We start from the raw sequence: 20,514 nt of genomic DNA, 5'->3' as shown, positions 1-20,514 counted from the left end.
CTTATACTTAATTTAAAATCCAGACAGACAATATCAAATGATATACATGAAAAATGTTGGAGAGATACAGAATATAATAAGAAAAAGGAAATATAATCAAGGAACTGTGAGAGATTCTGAAACCCAAAACTATTAATTTCCCAATATTATTCTCTATATTCCTGAAAAGAATTAGGCTGAAAGATAGTTACAGGTAACTTTAAAACATGAGAAATATCCAGATTTATTGCTTATAACAAAGGCAGAATTATCGTTCAGTATAAATAGAAATACATTAATCTTACTACACAACAGAAAGAAAATAGACTATCTTCACATGTTGAGAGAAGATAGACATTTAGTTATGAAATTTTATTTCAAAGCAGTGTGCCTAAGTGGTTTAGTAAAGACCACTGAGAAATTTAAGCCTCACTTCTCTTTCTAGTAAATGAGGACAAAAATTATATCTAACCCATAAATTTGTTGTGAAGACTGGATAAAAACTTTTAAAGAACATCCTGTGATTGGAACATTATAAACAGTCACAATGTTCATTAGCATTCTTATTAGTGGTTTAGATAAATTTCCATATAATGCATAATATATCGGTAGTGAGGACTGTGACAAATGCTGAGCTATGTTAATGACCAGTTTAGTTATTCTCATTTTGAAAATTGTACACATCAGCTAAGCAAGACATTCCTAATAGAGAAATTCAGAATGTAGGGGCAAATAGAAACCACTAAACTTGAGCACATTTCCCTTAAGGCATAGTTTAGTTTCAATCATATATTGTTAGTGTTTTTTAAAAAATACCATAAACATGTTTGCTTCTGCTGTTGTAGTGGTGGTGGTGGTAAACACATATGTAAGAAAACATTTGTCATTTCAATATTCTTCACATGTACAATTCAGTGAAATTAAGTATGTTTATTGTGTTGTTTTACCATTACCAAATAGTATGTTTAATTTTACCAGTCTTTAATAATATTTCACTAAGTGGATTGGCCATGCTGTCATCTCTATTCTTACATTTTGTACTCCAGAATTTTTAATATATAATTGATCCAAATGATCATGTAACTTCTATATTTTGTGAAATTTTTTTATGCATTTAAAGATATTTTGTTAGGATAAACTTCAAAAGTGAAATTACACCATTAAATAATATAATCTTTAACATTTCTTGCTATATACTACCATTACTTTACAAAATTATGTACCAATTTACACTGCCCTCTGAAATTTCCAAAAATACCTATTTCAAAACAATTTCATTTTCACTGTGAATTTAAATGAAACAAACTATTATACCGATGGTCAGATAATGGTGTCTGTTGTCTAACTATTGTTTAACATTCTTGGATTATGAGATTGAATTTTCCCCTATTTTAAAGTCAATTATATTTTGTGTAAATTTTTCTTGTGTTCTTTAACTATTTATTGAAATATTAGTGAATGTTAAGTTAAACTTTTTCTATGATAAGTGATAAGGTTACCAAGAACTTTTTGACCTATGGAAAGACTCATGTTAGTCCAAAACATACTTTGGTACTTCAAACCGGCAGAATTTGGAGACCAAACTAGAAAGCACATGGACATGCATATGGGCAAGTGGAGTAGACTTAAGTTCGCATAAGGTGAGTCTGAGGCATGGGAGAAGTGAACTGAGCAGGGTCACCTGTCTCCCACAGTCCGCAGGTTCTTGTCAGAGCTGATCTTGAACATGGCAAGCACTCGTGTTCTGATCTGTTTGGTCTTGGCACCATAGATGATAGGATTGATCACAGGAGGCAGCAGCAAGTAGACGTCTCCCATGAGAACATGCACAATGGGATGCAGACTGTTTCCAAAGCGGTGCACCACGGAAAGGCCGATAAGAGGCACGTAGAAGGCCAGCACCACAACTATGTGTGACACACACGTTCCAAAGGCCTTGGCCCTCTCTGACTTGGAAGGCAGCTGTAAAACCGTTCGTATAATCAGGAAATAGGACAAGGAGATGAACATGACATCCACGCCCATGACCAGTAAAATGGCAGTAAGGCCGTAGACCACATTTGGCAAAGTGTCAGTGTAGGCCAGCTTCATCATGTCCTGGTGCACGCAGTAGGAGTGTGAGAGCACATTGGAGTGGCAGAAGGTCAGGCGCTTGATGAGCAGAGGCAATGGGAAAAAGAAGAGCGATCCTCGGACCACAGCCACCACGCCAATCTGGGCTGTTACTGTATTGTTGAGTACTGCAGCATGGCGCAGCGGGTGGCAGATAGCTATGTAACGGTCAAAGGCCATGGCCAGCAGGATGGTGGACTCTATAGCTGAGAGAGCATGGATAAAAAACATCTGGACTAGGCAGGCTTCAAAGGTAATCTCCCGGGAGTTAAACCAGAAGAGGGCGAGGATCTTGGGCATTGTGGATGTGGACAGGGCCAGGTCAATGGCTGCCAGCATGCAGAGAAAGAGATACATTGGGGCGTGTAAGCTCCTCTCTGTCCTTATGATGAAGACGACAATGCAGTTTCCAAACACTGCCACGGCGTACATTGAAAGCAGGGGGAAGCCGATCCAGAAATGGGCTTCTTCCAGTCCTGGGATACCAATAAGCACAAATGTGGCATGTGTGAAGTTGCAGGAATTCATAGCTGGCATTGAGGAAGGGGACTGGAGTGAGATCACTGGTCTGCCTGCTAGCCTGCTAGGACATGGAGCACAATCAGAGAGGCCAGCCCTGCAAAGCTGCTCTGGGAACTGAGGGCATCTTCTTCCCTTCTCTCCCTACTCCCATTCCAGGCTGATACCACACTCAAACAAAACCAGAAAAACAGGGCAGCTGAAACAGACTCCGTGACCTTCTAGAAAAGAATGAAACTTCACTGTAAGCACTTTCAGTAAGTCTTTATTGGAACAGACTTCTCTCTTTCATCTTTGAGACTGCTCATCTTTCTCTCTTGGAATGCCTGACGCTAGGACCACTGACTTTTAGGTTAACAGCTCAACAATTGACCCAGAAAGCTACCAGCCATCCTTAGTTTCCTCAGAGCCCTTTATTGTGGTTTGTGGTTTCATTGTCTGGATACTGCATATCATTCACTTTCACAAAATGGATAATAAGAAGCACCTTATTTAAAATCCCTTCCAGCCAGAATTGGGTCTTTCTTTCGTTTTAAATTTATTCTTTCGAAAGCATTTGCTTATAGGATCTCCTATTTATAAGATGCTCCAGATACAGAGATAAATAAACCTCCTGTGCCCTCCATCTCTCCTGCTCAGTAGAGGTAATAAAAGTAAAAAAATTATTAGAGTATTGTGACAAATGTTAACATAAGGTGTGTGTTTATTACAGAGAGGATTAGAGAAACCTTCTTGGAAAAGATGATCCTTCTGTTCAACCTGGAAATGTGAGGGGAATTTAGCTAGGATGAAGATGGAATAAAAGATGTTCCAAGCAGCAGGGAAAAGGCAAGTGAGGATGAAAATAAGCACTACATAATACAACAAAATAAGCAACAAACTAAAAGGAAAACAAAAAACAAAAAAAAACTGAGGGGAAAATAAATTTTCACTCCCCCAGGAATAAAGGAGATGTAAAGACAGACACATAACAAAGCTCCTTATAATGACTTATCTGGACATAAAGATGCTGACAGGACAGCAACTCTTTCTTCTGCTCTTTGCTGGTGGATTTCTCCCCACCTATGTAATGCCATCCTCACAAACTCCAGTCCTGTCATCCTCAAAAGTTTGCCCGAGTCCTGACCTTGGTCTCTCCTGGAACTTTTGCCAAAAAGCCATCCATTTCTTTCTTAGAAGCCTGGTGTCACTCTGCCCCAGCTTTCCACTCATATCCAAACACAGGGTGCTGATCTCATCCAACTCCTTCTTTGGTAGGCTCCTTATATGTTCTGCCATTCAGAGCTAATTCTATCTAAGAAGCTAAGGGTTTAACTTAAAGAGGATGCTAGGTTTTGTCTCTTAAAAAGAAACAGTGGCTTATTTATTTTGAAAATAAACTCAATGGTGTACAGGTTGCCTTGCTCATCTTCCCAGAGTTCTTCTATAGAAGCTTTTAATTTTCTTTTTAGCACAGATCCAGGAGATACCTTTCCTTTTGACTTTAGTGGATACAGTACCAGTGATCTTAAAATATATGGTAAAAGGAAAACTGAAAGAGTTAACTTATATATTCCTCATTTTGCATGTGAAAGCAAGAACAGAACCTTTTAAGATCACAGAAATTACATTACTGATCTCTATTTTATCTTCTCAGAAATTTATGCAAAGACATAAACACCAAATATCAAATATGGTCCACAACTACTATAAGAACACAAAGATCTCCCTTCAGAGACAGAGAATAATATTCTTAAGTGAGATGCAACTTTTTAATAATCAATAACTTGTGGAGGGAATATGGAAATCCAAACAAGACAAGCTGAAAAGCGTGAGTCTGAGTAAAGACATTTTCTCTAGAGAGTGGTAAGAGTCCTTGATCACCATGTCCAAAAGAAATGGGACCAATGGTGAAGAAAAGGGTAGACTAGAAATATGATGAAATATTGCCTCTTTTTCAAGGCCTCTTGCCTCTGTGGATGCAGGCAGCACTGATAGATTGTGCACTTTATTGAATCCTCTCATGGGACTTCTTTTTTGCTTTGCTAACACTTGTACTCCCTTATTGAGATCAAAGCTTTGGGGCCATCATCTCAGATATCTCCAGATACATAGTCCAAAAGACTTCAATTCTCTGTCATCTGGTGTCTGCACGATTACTTAGATAGTCTTTTCTTAGACTCAATTAAACCTGTTCTGAATGTGGCTGCTGCTTTCTTCTCACCTGCCTTGTATGGATTGTTGGCTAAAACTCTAGGACATTTCTTTCCTGCCTACGGAGGTTTGGGTTGGGCACTAAACCCTCCCCCCACCCCTACCCCAATGCCTTAGCACCAGTCAGTGTGAGGGGTCTTCAAGACCCTTTGTTATGGCAGACATCTTGGAATGTACAGTTCCTGGTAAAGACGTACTTACCTGGGAATGGTACAGTCCTACTGAGTAACAGCAGCTAGACGAAGCTGGCTTACTCTTTCAGGAACAGGCCTATTTATAATGCTGTCCAGAGGCCTATGGGAACTAGCTGTGGGAATATGGACTGAGACACCAGGGAGCTGGCAGACAGGAACATCTCTACATTCTCTAGTATGTCACTCCCAAAGGCTTCTTATTGTCTCTTCCAGGGGAAGAAATAAAAAGACTTATAACCTCTGTCGTTCTTCCTAGAGCAATATGCTCACTCCTCCCTCCTTCAAAGCTAATACAAACTATCAAAATTGGCCACTCTGTGGGGAGTCCTCTCCCTCAGAACTCTGCTAAGAGAAACAGCCTCTTGGGTGTGGTTATGGTTCTTAGGCTCTGTGAATTTACCTTCTTTTTAAAAAACTATAAAACCATTATATTGTAGAATAAGTATGAGGATCAGGGGTAGAGGCAGGAGGGGTGAGGATGGACGGGAGTGAGAGGTGAGTGTTAATCAAGTTACTGTTATGTGCTGTCAAGTTACCTGTGACTCATAGAGACCCTGTGTACAACAGCTCTGAACCCTGCTCTATCCTGAGCTAACCTTATTGCCTCTGACACACCTACCCCCATTACCCCAGTCACTGAGTCAATTCATCTCATCAAGGGACTTCCCCTCCAAGCATAGTGTCCCTCTCCAAGGACTGATCCCTCCTCGCAACATGCCTAAAGTATGTTAGACAGAACCTCAAAATCCTTGCCTGTAAGGAGCAGCAAGCTTTCACTCTCTGAAGGGTGGACCTGTTTGTCTTTTGATTTCCTAGCTGCTCGTAACAAGAGTGTTGATTGTGGAGCCAGGCAAACTAAAGTTGTTAACAATCTCAGTCTCTCATGTCTGTCATGATGCTGCTAGTCGGTCAAGTGGTGAGAAACTTTGATTTTTGATGTTGAGCTTCAATCCATATTGAAGGCTGCAGTTCTTGACCTTCTGCAGCAAGTGCTTCAGGTCCTCCTCAGTTTTGGCAAGCAGGGTTGTGTCATCTGCATAATGTAGGTTGTTAATGAGTCTTCCTCTAGTTCTGATGCCACATTTCTCCTCATAGAGACCAGCCTCCTGGATGATCTGTTCTTCATACGGATTGAAAAGGTATGGAGATAGGACACATCCCTGGCATACACCGTTCCAAATTTTAAATCATTCAGGGTTTGCTTTCTCTGTTCTGACGATTGCCTCCTGGTCCAAGTATAGGTTTTGCATAAACACAATCAAGTATTCTGGGATTCCCATTCTTCTCAGAGTCAGTCTCAGTTTGTTGTGATCCACATAGTCAAATGCCTTTGCAAAGTCAAAGGAATACAGATAGATATTCCTCTGGTAGTCACTGCTTTCAACCAAGATCCTTCTAACATTGGCTATAATATCCCTAGTGCCATGACTTCTTCTAAACCCAGCCTGCACATCTGGCTGTTGTCTGTTGATGTGCTGTTCCAGTAGTTTTTGGCAACTTTCAGCAAAATTGCACTTGCATGCAATATTAACAATAGTGTTCAATAATTTCTGCACTCTGTTGGGACTCCTTTCTTTTGAATGGGAACAAATAGATCTCTTCCAGTTAGTTGGCCAGGTGGTTGTCCTCCAGATTTTTTGCTACTTGGTGGCGAATCCAGGGTAACATTTGTTTGTTGAAATATGTCAGTTGGTAAGCCATCAGTTCCTAGGCCTTGTGGTCCCAACCCCTCCCCCTGCCCTCTCCCCCCACTCAGCACAATTCTTTTACAGCAGCTTGAACTTCTTCCTTCATTACCACAGGCCCTTGTCATATGTTGTTTCATGAAATTTTTCTATGTCAGCCAATTCATTTTGGTACAATGGCTCTGTATACTCCTTCCATCTTCTTTTAATGCTTTTCAATACTCTGCCCATAACGTCTTTAAGCATTATAACTGGAGGCTTGAATTTGTTCAATTCCTTCAACTTAAGAAATGCTGAGTAAGTTTGGCCCTTTGGATTTTCCGAGTGCAGCTCTTTCCACATTTCATTATAATACTTTGTTTGCTTTCCCAGTCTGCCCTTTGAAATCTTTTGTTCAGTTCCTTAATTTCTTGATTTCTTCTCTTTGCTATGACTTCTCGGTGCTCTAGTGTAATGTTAAGTCTCTTCTGACATTCATTTTGGTCTTTTCTTCCTCTTCTGCCTTTGGAATGATCTTTTGCCTTCTCCATGGAAGATATTCCTGATATCCCCCACAGCTCATCTGGTCTTTGCTCATTCATGTTGAAGGCCTCTGAGATGGTTTTGAAATTTGAGTGCGATAGACTCAAGGTCAGATTTTGGTTCTATGGATTTGATTTTATTTCTTCAACTTCAGCTTGAACTTGCATATGAGGACTTGGTGGTCTGTTCCACAGTCAGCACCTGGCCTAGTTTTCACAGCTGATACTGAGCTTCTCCAGTGATTCTTCTTACAGATGTGGTCGATCTGATTTCTATGCATACTATCAAGAGAAATCCATGTGTATAGTCTGTGTTTATGTTTCTTATAATAAGTATTTGGGATGAATAGGTCATTGATTGTCCAGAATTTTATCATTCTGTCTCCAGCATCACTTCCATCACCAAATCCGTGTTTCCTGACTACTGAGGCAACTGTTTCCAACTTTTGCATTCCAGCCACCCCCTTATTCTTAATGTATCTTGAGATGGATTAGCATGGGATGTTTTGAATTAGAAGATAATATGATCTGCTATGCTGGAGATAAAAAGGTGAGAAAAATGGAGTTGCTTTCATAGTTAAAGTCAACTCTAGATCCACCTTGAAATACAGTACCCTGAGTGACAGGATATCCATATGCATACAAGGAAGTCCAGTGAATACCATGATCATTCATATATATGCACCAACAACTAGAACTAAAAAGGAGGAAATAGAATAAATACTTCTACCAACTTCTATAGTCTGAAGTCAATTGAATATGCAATGAAGAGGCAATAATAATAATAATGGGTTCCTGGAATGCAAAAGTTGGAAAAAGGATTAATCATAGGGTCATACAATTTGATGGGTGGGGTGTGTTTGAAGGAAATTGCAAAGATCTGATGTGAAAAACAATGTATTCAAACTTTGTAAAGAAACCAGTATTAAAAAGAAAAAAACCCCTAGAATGAGTATACAAACTGTCCTTCCATTTTTCAAAGCAGGAATAAAATGGCATCAGATGGCTTTGTAAAGGGATGAAAAAAGAATAGTAACAACTCTTGCCTCTATTCTGACACACCTCTGTACCTTTCCTCAGCCTTTTATTCAGTTTAAAAACAAACAAGGTAGCAGATGTAGGAAATCCATTCTTTATTGCACTTACTTCAGACTAAAAGGACAGATTAAATAAAAACCCTTGGCTGTAATTAACATAGTTAATTAGTGATATTTGAGAAACAAGATACTGTTATTCTTTATTCACTCATTCATTCAACAAATATTTATAGAAGGCCTACAAGATAATAAGTAAAACAGGGCAGAAGAAAACAGTTGTGAGTATCAGAGAAGAGTTGCTAGGGAAAGCCTTACACAACTTTGACTCATAATGACCCTGGAGGACAGAGCAGAACTGTTTTTCCATAGGGTTTCCAAGGCAATGAAAGTTTACCAAAACACACTGCCTCATTCAGCTTTCTCCTGTGGAGTGGCTAGTGGATCAAACTGCTGGCCTGGTTAACAGTGGAATGCTTTCACCACAGCACCATCGAAGCTTCTGAGGTACCCACCAAAAAAGTCAAACCCATTTTTGTCAAGTTGATTCCAACTCAGCACCCTTCATCAGGTTTCCAAGGCTCTAAATCTTTATGGGATAGGACTGTCTTTCTTCTGCCAAGTGACTGGTGGATTCAAACTGCTAGTGTGGTGCTTAGTAGCCCCATGTACTATGCAGCAGGGTTCCTTGATTTACCGACAGTGGCTCTTAATTCCAATAAGCTGATTTTTCTAGTTCCCATAAGCTTTTTTAGCTTTCTGTACTGTTGCCCTTGTTTCTTCTTTGATTTTCCATTTTCATTTCATTCCTTCTTTCACTTTTCCTTTTCTGCAACTTCTCCAAGTCTAAGTCTCTGTGACTTAGCTCAAACATTATCTCCTCCAGAATGTGCCCTAGTAGTCGTAGAGCCTGATTGCACTCTGCCATACTCTGCATGAGAGTCCATTGGAACTACCTTTATATTTTATTCAGCATTTGTATTTTCTTATCTTCTATCCCTTTTTCTAAGTGAACTCCACTCATGTGCTCATGTAATTTCCACTTTAACATTTGAAAACAGGGACATAACCTTCCTAATTATTTAGCCATAAAGTGTTTATTAAATACCTACTTAGTGCCTTTGAATTGTGATATTAGAGGAGAATACTGAATATCGCATGGACTGCTAAAAAAACAAACAAAGCTGTCTTGGAAGAAGTCCAACCAGGGTGCTCTGTAAAGGCGAGGATGGTGAACTTGATCTTACACACTTCAGGAATGTTGTCAGGAAGGACATGTCCTTATATTGGGAAAAGGAGAGTGAGAAAAGAGAAGAAAATCCTTAATCGGATAGATTAATACATTGAATAAACCAATGCGCTCAAACATATCAGAGATTGTGAGGATGGCACAGGATAGGGCTAGGTTCAGGCCTGATGATCATAGGGTTGCAATAGTTGACTAGAAGGCACCTAACAACAACAATAAGAATACTTCTGGAAACATACTTCATCCATTCATCCATTCCTGCAATAAGTATATCTGCAATGATGGGTTTTTAGTTTTAGTTTTTGTTTTGTTTTTGGTGATTCATTGCCCTGAGGATGCTCCCAGACACACCAAAAATCTTTAAATAATTTGGATAAGCAGTGAAAGTAAAGCAAAGATTTTTATGAGAGGTCCAAGAAAGGTGCTGTTGTGTACCATTGAACCAACCTGACCCATAACTAATCCTTCAGATTTTCAGATACAGTGAATCACATGGGAGGAGATTGCCTATCCTCCTTCTGATGGATTAAAACTGAGTGTCTCTGGGATTGTAGCGCAGCTTCTTACCTACCATACTACTAGCTCATTGGGACTCCCTTGTTGTACAGTTGTTGTTGTGTACCATCAAGTCAGAACCGATCCATAGCTGACCCTCCTGGGGTTTTCAGAGGCAGTTAATCTCTCAGGAGGAGACTTCCCATCCTTCTCCCTTGGAGTAGCTGGTAGATTTGAACCATTTGTTTCTAGGACTGCAGTGCAGCTTCTTATCATTAGACCAGCAGAGTTCCCGTTTGTAGAGTAGGAGAGCCTAAAGATTAATGTGTGTGATGAGATAAAGGATACACACACACACACACACACACAGAGAGAAAGGATGTTAACAATTAGATTGCCTACTTCTTGAGTTTAAAGCCTTGAGTTTAAAGTTTTCTTTCATTTTTAGGACTGAATTTCTCCATCTTTTTTCCCCTAATACACAAAGCCACGGTTTATTCTTTTCTTCTTTTGTTCTTATATCGTCTATCTTTCATGAAGAATGAAAGATCAGCCTGTAAATTCACCTTATCTGAGCATTTCTGACTACCCTTGGGCCTGACTGTACTTTCTTTTTAATTTCTTTCTGAATTTTAAAATTTTGACTCATTTTTCAATACCTAAAGGGAAGATAGCTCATAAGAGATTAAATAAAGAGAGAAATACATGGAAAACAAACTGGAAGTTTATTCAAATATATGTCTTATTTCTGAAACACCCTCCTAATCTGTTTACCCATGTTCATTAGTGACTCACTGTATACACTGCCACTGAGTCAAAACCAACTCACAGGTGACTCTTCATTGGTTTTCTGAGACTATAGATCACATGAGAGGAGACTGTGCAACTTTCTCCCTTGCAGCGTCTGGTGGATTCAAACTGCCAGAGAGGTACAGTCTTTCAGTTAGAAGCACAATTCTCTATTGACTACACTCCCGGAGCTGGATAAGTAAAATTTTGTACTGGAAAGAAGGAGATGTAAGGCTGCATAAAATTAAGGAAAGCTTGCTTTTAGACCTTGCCAGTCAGTGTGAAAAATCTTCATACCCCAAAAATGTTGTTGATACCTTCGAGTTGAGCATGACTCATAGCGACCTGACGAGCAAAAGGCCTGAAGCCTTTCTGTAACTATTGACATTTATCGAAGTTTGCAGAGTTTCTGGAGGCATGTTGTTTAGGACATGGATAGCACCCAGTAAATCTTTCTTCAAAGTGTGGAGTTTCAATTAGGAAAATTTCTGCCTTCCAAACCGTTATGCATCTTCTAAGACACTGCTTACTTACGCTGAATGACTGGCACTATGGTTAGAAATACGGAATGAACAGGGAACAAGACATAATTCTGGGTCTTGAGAAGTGGCCACTGAGTTCAGAGTTAGCAGGAGAGAACTATTTGACAAAACAGAAGTGAGGAGGAGAAATTTAAGGACAAAACTTTAGCTTGTTCATTTCTCTCTTCTTATGTCTTTGCATCTTATCTGTAAAATGGACTAGAACTAGCTGAGGGCTTAGATATATTCAATGTGACATGCTAATTTATTATTTTCTAGTTTAATGGAGCTTTGGAGGCCTACCAGCAAGAAATTGCACTGCACACTGTTAGAATCCACCAACTTTTCTATGGGAGAAGGAGAAACAATTTCTTCCTGGGAGATTTACTTGAAAACCTACTGGAGGGTCAGCTACAATTCAACAAACAAGAACAGCTTCAATGAGCACCATTTGTTTGGTTGGTTTTCAATTGATAATGTGGCTTTCAAGAATCATCTTGATGGGCCCATAGAGTTCTAGAATTCCAGGGCTCTATGTTTCTTTAGGATGGAGAATTTTTACAATAGCTCTACGTATTTGTTTGGTCTTTACACTGTAGATTATGGGATTCATTACAGGGGGAATCAGCAAGTAAGTGTTAGCAATCATAGTATGTACATAGGGTGGTGCTCGTTTCCCAAATCTGTGGACAAAAGATAGACTGATCAATGGAATATAGAAGATAGCAACAGCCGCAATATGGGAGATACAGGTGCTAAAGGCCTTCTTCCTCTCTTCTGGGGATGCAATGCTGAGAACCGTCTTTATGATCAACACATATGAAAAGAGGATTAAGACCGAGTCTACGCCAACAGTAGAAATCATGGCAGTCAAACCGACTGCACTGTTGATCCTGGTGTCTGTGCAGGAGAGCTTCATCACATCTGGGTGATAGCAGTAGGAGTGGTGGAGCACGTGGCTGCGGCAGAACGACAGTCTTTTCAGGAGCGATACCATTGGTGTCAACATTACAGTGCCCCGAATGACAATTGCCACTCCAATCTGTGTTATTCTGGAGTCAGTTAAAATGGTGGCATACCTGAGAGGATTAGAGATGGCCACAAAACGATCAAAGGCCATGGCCAAAAGCACTGAGGATTCCATGACAGTGAAGAGTTTAATAAAGAACATCTGTGACAAGCAGGCATTAAAGCTGATCTCCCTGGCATTGAACCAGAATATACCCAACATGGTGACTAGAGTAGATATAGACAGGCCAAGGTCAGTGGTGGAGAGCATGGAAAGGAAATAGTACATGGGTTCATGGAGGCTGGGCTGAGAGATAATGGCAAAGAGAATGAGGCTGTTTCCTGAAAGGGCAGTGACATAGAGAAAGCAGAAGGGAATGGAGATCCAGGTGTGGAAAGCTTCCAGTCCAGGAACACCAGTTAGCAGGAAAACGATGGAAGAGGATGTAGTATTCTGGATAGTTGACATATTCGGTTACAAATACAGAATTCCAAGATGAGAGTCTGAAACAAGAAACCTGTATTTGTGTATTAGTCCAATTACAAATAACTATGTTCCATAAAAGATGAATAAAAACTTATTATCTATATAATATGGATGGCTCATTAAATATCTAGGTACATTTTAGAACTTTATCTTCTCCAGTTGTTAGGTACTGTCACATAAGACCAACTCATAACTGACCCTCCAGTGAATTTTCAGAGGCAGTGAATTTTCCAGGAGGAGATTGCTCATCTTTCTCCTGTGGAGCAGCTGGTAGATTTGAACCATGTGCCTTTGGGTTGGCAGCACAATCCTTACTACTAAGCTTCTAGAGTAGGAAAAGCCACTTTTTTTTAAATACTTGAAGTATCTTGATGGTAACTGATTATATTCTATGATCCCCTTGCCCTAACATGTCCCTGGTTATTTGTGAGTAGACTAAAAGTTGTTACTTTAGATAGAACAATCATAATTAATGTTGATGGTGATATATTTTGTTGTAAAGATATAACAAGACAATTTTCCTGTGTATTTAATAACAAATAAAGGTAACTTGAACCTGTGAAATGGTCATATCAGCCATAAATATGGAGAACATAAGCTTGTAATTTGATGAGCAAAAATATTAAGATGGAAATATTTATGAGGTAACACATGAAAAGGAAAAGAAGTGTCTTAAGAATTGTGGTTGTGTGCGTGAAGCTGGATCATGTAACTTTGAAATGTAAAGAAATCATTCCTCCTACTCACCAGGTTTGGGGACAGAGGAAGCTACTCCCCACTTTATGTAATAGGCTGCTTAAAGCCCTGTTGTTTAAATACACTTCTTTCTTGAAGTTGCCTGAAGAAGCAGAACTCTCTCCACAATAGATTTTCTCTATTTCTTAAGATATACTCCTCAGGATGAATGTTACTGCCTTGCTTTGAAGAGAGGTTTGGTGGCCTAACAGGTAGGGAGTTGCACTGCTAACTTAAAGGCACAGGGTTCTAATCCACAAGGTGCTCTGCAAGAGAAAGAGGAGCAATCTCCTGTGTGATTTACAGCCACTGAAAACCTGCGAATGATCAGCTCTGAGTCAGTTCTGACTCCATGGCACATAACAAGAAGCTTTTCTTTGAAGGTAAATACGTAATTTCATTACAAACATCACATTCTTTTTTCACGGAAAATAACAAACTAAGACAATGTGTATATATGCGTTACAAAGGGAAGACTAAGGAAGGACAGAGATTTGAACTGTGGGTGGAAAATGCCCAGTTAACGAGAGGTAACCAATTTTAGGGTGACTGTTGTACAGGGATCAAAAAAAGGTACTTAATTTCTGATAAGATAAATGTGGTAGAATGGAGGGAAATTTAAGTACTTGCACAATTCACAAACTCAATTCAATTCAATTTCCTTGAAGAAGTCTCAGTAAGACTGGAAAAATGTAACTGAAATTAACATGAAATGAGAGGAAAAGAATAAAAACCGTAACCAAAATCAAACCAAACCAAACCAAACAAAGCCAAACTGACTGCTATGGGGTTGATTCTGACACGTAGAAATCCTGAAGGACAGAATAAAACTGCTCCACTAAACTTTCAAGATTGTAAGTCTTTATGGAAGCAGTGGGCCTCATTTTTCTTCAGTGCAGTGCCCCCTGGCTTTGAGCCATCAAGTTTTTGGTTAACAGCTGAATGCTTTTAAGGACAGTATAATCAAAGCTCTTTAAATTACAGGGAAACAAAACCCCTAAACCCCACACACAAAGAAGTACATTACCTGAGCTAACAACATAAGTCGAATTTGTTGTAACAAATTACATGCAACTCCTAGCTACCCAATGCTCAATAGCTCTGTACCCTGCCCTATCCTGAGCCAGTCCCACTGTCCCTGACATACCTATTCCCAGTACCCCTGTCACTGTGTCAATCCATCCCATCTGGGGTCTTCGTCTCTTGTGCCATCCCCCTACCCTTCCAAGCATGATTTCTTTCTCCAAGGACTGGTCCCTCCAGGTCATTTGCCCAAAGTATGTGAGATGGAGCTTCAAAATTCTTGCCTCAAAGGAGAAACTTGCTTTTACCCTCTCCAAGACAGACCTGTTTGTTCTTTAGGCCATCCATGGTAGGTTCAATACTTTTCTTAAGCATTACTCAAAGGAATCTATTCTTCTTCAATCATCCTTAGTCATTGTCCAGCTCTTTGATGCCTAGCAGGTGATTGTGAAGACTACAGCCTGGATTGCTCCTCTTTAGCACTTTGGAGACTATGACAGCCAGCTTCCCCGGTGCACTTCGTCTTTTGATTTCCTGACTGCTGGTGCAAGTGTGTTGATTGTGGAGCTGAGCGAGCTGAAGTGTTTTTCTGTTGTTTTTTGGATAATCTTTAGCAGAATTTTGCTTGCATGTGATATTGTTTGATTATTTCTACACTCCGTTGGGTTACTTCTTAAAAAAAAAATAAATATTGGTCTCTTCCAGTCAGTTGGCTAGGTAGTTGTCTCCAGATTTCTTGGCACAACCTGGTGAGCATGTCCAGGGCAGTATCTGGCAATTCCCAGGGCTTTGTTATTTGCCAATTTTTTTCAGAGCAGCTTGAACTTCCTCTTTTATCAACATTGCTTCTTGATCATATGTTATTTCATGAAATTCCTTTGGTTTAATTATAATACTTTGCTTTGTCTTCTTAAGCTATCCTTTGAAATCTTCTGTAAGTTCCTTCACTTCCTGTTTTCTTCCCTCTGCATTGGCTTCTTGGCACTCTAGTGAAATATTCAGTCTCTTCTGACATCCATTTTCCTCCTTTGTCTTTGTAATGACCTTTTTTGCATTCTTTGTGGATAATATATTTGATATTTTCCCACAACTGATCTGGTCTTCATTCCAGTCAAATAACAGACCAGAATATGGGCCAGAAGGGAGATCTGGTGACCTACTGGGCACGGGGTTGTGATCTAACTCACACTCAGGCAATTCAAATTCACTAGCTGGTGCTCAGGAGAAAGAAGAGCAAACTCTTCCTATGTATTTAAAGTCTCTGAAACCCCATTGGAGGGTCAGATATGAGTTGGTTCTGACTCAATGGTACATAAAACATCAATGAATGAAACAGAAGGAGGCCTGATGGTGTAGTCTTTAGGTGCTCATCTGTCAACCTAAAGGTTAGCAGTTGGAACCCATTAGCCACTTCAAGGGAAAAAGATGTGTCTTTCCATAAATAGTACAACCATGGAAATCTTGTCGGAAAATTCTATTCTGTCCTATACTGTCACTATGAGTTTGCATTGGCTTATGACAATGTATTTGGTGTTTGTTAAAGGCATCAAATAAAACCACCTATAAGTTACAGTGTAAAAGGTTAATGCAAAATACAGCAGAGAACTTGGTGCAAAGAATGGTAGATTTTGAGTCTTCATATGACAGGAATAATGCCTCTATGTGTCACAAGGAATTATTTTTAAGGAATTTAAACAAAGTAGATGGATTGTTTCTCTGCAAAATTTTGATGGGAGTAGATGAGTTCACAAGGATGAAAAATGGGAGAAGCATATTGTTGGCATAAACATCATGGACAAAAATGTAGAGTAGTGACATAATGTAATTTGTTGATCAACTGTAAGAAATTTAGTGTGCTGGGCCTCAAGTATGAGACTGGTTGCAGTTAAAGATCAAGCTAGAGAGATCAGCAAGGTCATGAAAATCCTGAATTCCATGGAAAGGATAAGGAACTTAGGCAATTCATCACATTTTGTGATTAAGTAAATAATTCATTCTCTCTTTGAATTTAACATTAGGAAGATTTTTCCCCTTTTTTAGTTTATGTTTAGTATCATTGGTTCCCTTTCTGAAAGTCTTATTTACCCTAATCTAATAATAAAAGCTTCCCAACTTTAATATAGTTATTTTTAACTCTTTCAATTTAGCCAAAAAATATATTGACTGTCTTTGTCAATGTCCCTTAGGTAATTCGGGTTCTAGATGCACCCTCCCCTTCTCCCTCAGCTTCCTGCTATGGCTTATAACAACGTTCTTGGCTCTTGGACGAATAGTCCTTTTTTGTTTGTTCTTTCCTTACCATCAATAACGACTTGGGCTTTCCCCACTCCTAATAGTGCTCAGAAAATTCTCCCACTGATGTCCTTTATAATGTTCTAAATGCCAAGACCAAAGGTATTTTTCTGATCTTGTTTTCTCTCCCTCATCTGAAATTTTGGTAATATTGATTAACTCCTACTTGAAATTTCCTTTCCTCAAAATTATCTTTTAGATTAATTTTAAAGATTAATGTTCTGTTCTTATTTTTCTTATTCTCTTTATCAAATTATATTTTTGTTTTCTGCCTTTAAATTTCACTCTTCTACTAGTTATTATTGGGTTGGAATGGACCCATAGCTGACCCTTTTGGTCATTTACAGAGGCTGTAAAAGCACAGGAGTAGCTTGCAGACAGTGTATTAGTAGTTTTCAGAGGCAGGTAATCACATGGGAAGAGATTGTCCATCTTTTTCTCTCAGAGCAGCAGCTAGTGCATTCGAACCACCTGGCCTTTGGGTTGGTAGTACAACTTGTTACCCACTAGGCCACCAGAGCTCCCTTGGCAAAGTAGAGGATCAGTGAAAGACAGGAAGGCACTCAGTGAGATGGACTAACGCAGTGACTGCAACACTTGTTTAAGCACAGTAGAGATTGTGAGGATGGCACAGGACAGCACAAAGTCTCCTTCTGTTGCACGTAGTTTGTCAGTGGTGATTCGAGGACACCTAGGAGTAGTGAGATTTTGATCTTTCCTTTTTTGCTTTCCATATGTTCTTCCTGGGATATCTTATTTATTCCTATGGTTTAAAAAGAAAAAGAAATCTAGCTCTGCTGGTCTACTGGTAAAAAGCTGCGCTGACGTCCTAAAGGCACATGGTTCAAGGCCACCAGCTGCTCTGTGGGAGAAAAAAGGGAAATCTCCTCCTGTGCAATTAACTGTCTATGAAAAGCCGCTAGAGGGCCAAGCTATGGGTCAGTATCAACTCTATGATACTCAACAACAACAACATATATATCTCTCACAAATTGGAAATATAATTATGATCTCTCTCAAATTCTGTTCTTTAAACAATGAGCAGAATCTTTTAAAAAAGACATGACAAAGATTTTGGACTTAAACCTGAAGGCAGATATGTATTATTGAAGGAAAACGAGGCAATCAAATTTACAATTTAGAAAAGGAACTGGTTTGGATTGCTCTGTTCTTGCAGCTGCTTAAATATAGGTTAAAAAAATGATTTAGCCCTGTGGGAAATCTCCACTCGTAATTCTTCAGCCACATCAGCTGCAGTATAAATCAAACAGAAATTATTTCCTCTTCTACGCAAGTTGGCCCTTCTCCCTACGTTTCACTGGTTAGTAAATAAAATAATATGCTACCAAAAGCATCAAATGATAATTACTTTCTCTATACACTCACCTCCCTCTCTTTCCTCTTCTACATACAAATATCCATTGCATTCTTACTGGTATTACTTTTGAAATTGTAAAAAAGGCAATCTCAGAAGGTCTATATATGAAAGCTAAGTAATAGCAGTCTTACAGGAAGTGAATACTTGAAATTATTTCATTGCATCTTTCTTAAGCTGAAAAATTGAATGGCTCATATAAAATTGAGAGCTGCTAGATTTTGTTAGAGAGAGGCACTAGGATTGCTCAAACTATTCTTTTGTGCTGCCTCATTTATTTCTCTAGTCTAGATACAGTTTTCGAATCTGCCTCATTTATTTCTCTAATCTACATACAGTCTCAAATCTGCCTCATTTATTTCTCTAATCTAGATACAGTTTTCATTTACTTTTGTGTAAAATATAGTTATTTAACTAATTTTCCTGTCTCCTGTTGTTGTTGTTAGGTGCCGTCTAGTTGAGTACACCTCATAGAGACCCTATGAACAAAAGATCTGAACCCTGCTCTCTCCTGCATCATCCTTACACTTCCTGATACACAAGACCCATTGAAACAGTTACCGTGTCAATCCACCTAGTTGAGGGTCTTCCTCTCCTTCGCGGACCCTCCCTCCGCCCTTCCCAGCATCATGTCCTTCTCCAAGGAATAGCCAGCCACTCCTGGCAACATGCCCAAAGTATCCTGTCTACTCAGATCACAATAATTCTTTTATTATACTGGTATGATCTCTAGCATGTAGGTATTTGTCCATCTGCGGAATTAGCTCTTATAGCATTATCTTAATTCTACAAAGTATTATTAATTCCATGGTTGTACTGTGGGTAACTATCCTGGGGTCATAGCTTTGCTCAAATACTAAGTCATTAAGAAACCTTGCATAGTGATAACAATATTAAATATTACTAATAACAATGCAGTCATTAACTTGCTGTGTGCATTGGTTTTGGCTCATAGTAATCCTCCATGGGTTTTCTGAGGGCATGACTCTTAACTGAAGAAGAATGTCCATCTTTCTCCCTCAACAACACCTAGAGATTCGAGCCACTGGTGCCGAGCTACCTTCTGGTTAGCAGTGCAACACTCTACGGATGTTGCCATCAGTGTGTTTTGGATATATGTTTGCTTTACAAATGTTTCTGGGCTAAGTCCTTGATAAACGTTCTTTAAATTCTTAGTACTATATGGTGCAAATTATTAGGTTAGTTTTTAAAATAAAGAAATTGAGAATAAGAGAGGTTAGTTATCTATTCAAGATCACAAAAATAATATTAACATCCTAAGCCTTTTGATTAAAGAGTTACAGGATATCCAGGCCCCACTGACCCACCCATTGCCAGTGAGTGGTTGCCTTGTCTAGCCCTGATGGAGTGACTGAGGGGTTTGAACTATTGACCCTTTGGTTAACAGCTGAATTCTTTTAACCACTACTCTATTACAGTTCCCTCACTAGGCAAAACTGAACGCTATCGTCTACAGATTTCTTAGGAAGAACAAATTACATAGTTTTTAGAACAAATCAGATCATTGTAAGAACTAATTATACCATCTTTCTCAGACCAGCTTCTCATTGTCTAATCTAGTTCTGCTCACTGTGAGGAAATTCTTCCCTAAAGAGGATAAAAAAAAAAACAAAACAAACAACACAATTCTTCTAGAGCTAAGCACTTTTGGTGACAAAAGGAATTTACTTACAGAGCCCATACAGCAATCCTGCTTGTCTCTATCAGGCTGTCTCAGGAGGCCAAGGAGACACTGGATTTCAGAAGAGTGCCAAGATTACTTATAAGGAGACTCATTCCAGCCTATTGGAGACAAGCACAGAACTCAGAATCAAATTCCTGGTGGTGGTGCTAACTCAACTCACTGTGTCTCCAGGGTGTGGAGGTTCTCAGAAGACTTTTTCTGCCTCAAAGAGTATTTTTTAATCTTTTAATTATTAAATAACTTATAATGACCATGCGATGAATAGGGTGATGCCTTTAGGCCTAATGCAATGTTGTTGAAGGGTTGTTTTTTTAAAAAATTGCTTTATTGAGGTATTGTTAATGTACATAAAGTCACCCATAGAGAACACTAGAGCATCCTATAAAATATACTTCTTAGTTTTTAATAAAGTCGTGGAGTTGTGCAATCATCACTTCAATTAAATTTAAAAAATTATTTTTGTCATACCAATAAAAAATTACATACACTAAAACAAAAAAAAGAACTTGTAAAACATTACACAAAATGGGTGATTCTGGAGGACATTACACCAAGTGAAATATCTCAGTCACAAAAGGACAAACACTGCACTGTTAGA

General features: G+C 39.0%; 2 protein-coding genes across 2 annotated transcripts; both read right to left on the bottom strand.

Moving 5' to 3' along the window:
* Positions 1 to 1,641: 1,641 nt before the first annotated feature.
* On the bottom strand, positions 1,642 to 2,649 carry LOC102864689 (olfactory receptor 51E2-like). The gene has a single exon (XM_006885524.1). It carries the CDS (start codon positions 2,626 to 2,628, stop codon positions 1,657 to 1,659), a length of 972 nt encoding a protein of 323 aa, XP_006885586.1. The 5' UTR covers positions 2,629 to 2,649; the 3' UTR covers positions 1,642 to 1,656.
* Positions 2,650 to 11,823: 9,174 nt separating this feature from the next.
* Positions 11,824 to 12,768, bottom strand: LOC102859797 (olfactory receptor 51F2-like). The gene has a single exon (XM_006885704.1). The coding sequence runs from the start codon at positions 12,766 to 12,768 to the stop codon at positions 11,824 to 11,826; it is 945 nt and encodes a 314-aa protein (XP_006885766.1).
* Between the last annotated feature and the right edge of the window lie 7,746 nt (positions 12,769 to 20,514).

This window comes from Elephantulus edwardii, unplaced genomic scaffold (genome assembly GCF_000299155.1).
Source record: "Elephantulus edwardii isolate Elephantulus edwardi_28Jun2011 unplaced genomic scaffold, EleEdw1.0 scaffold00044, whole genome shotgun sequence".
Lineage (NCBI taxonomy): Eukaryota > Metazoa > Chordata > Mammalia > Macroscelidea > Macroscelididae > Elephantulus > Elephantulus edwardii.
Note: the sequence above shows the minus strand (reverse complement) of the source record. Positions and strands in the feature narration are given on the sequence as shown.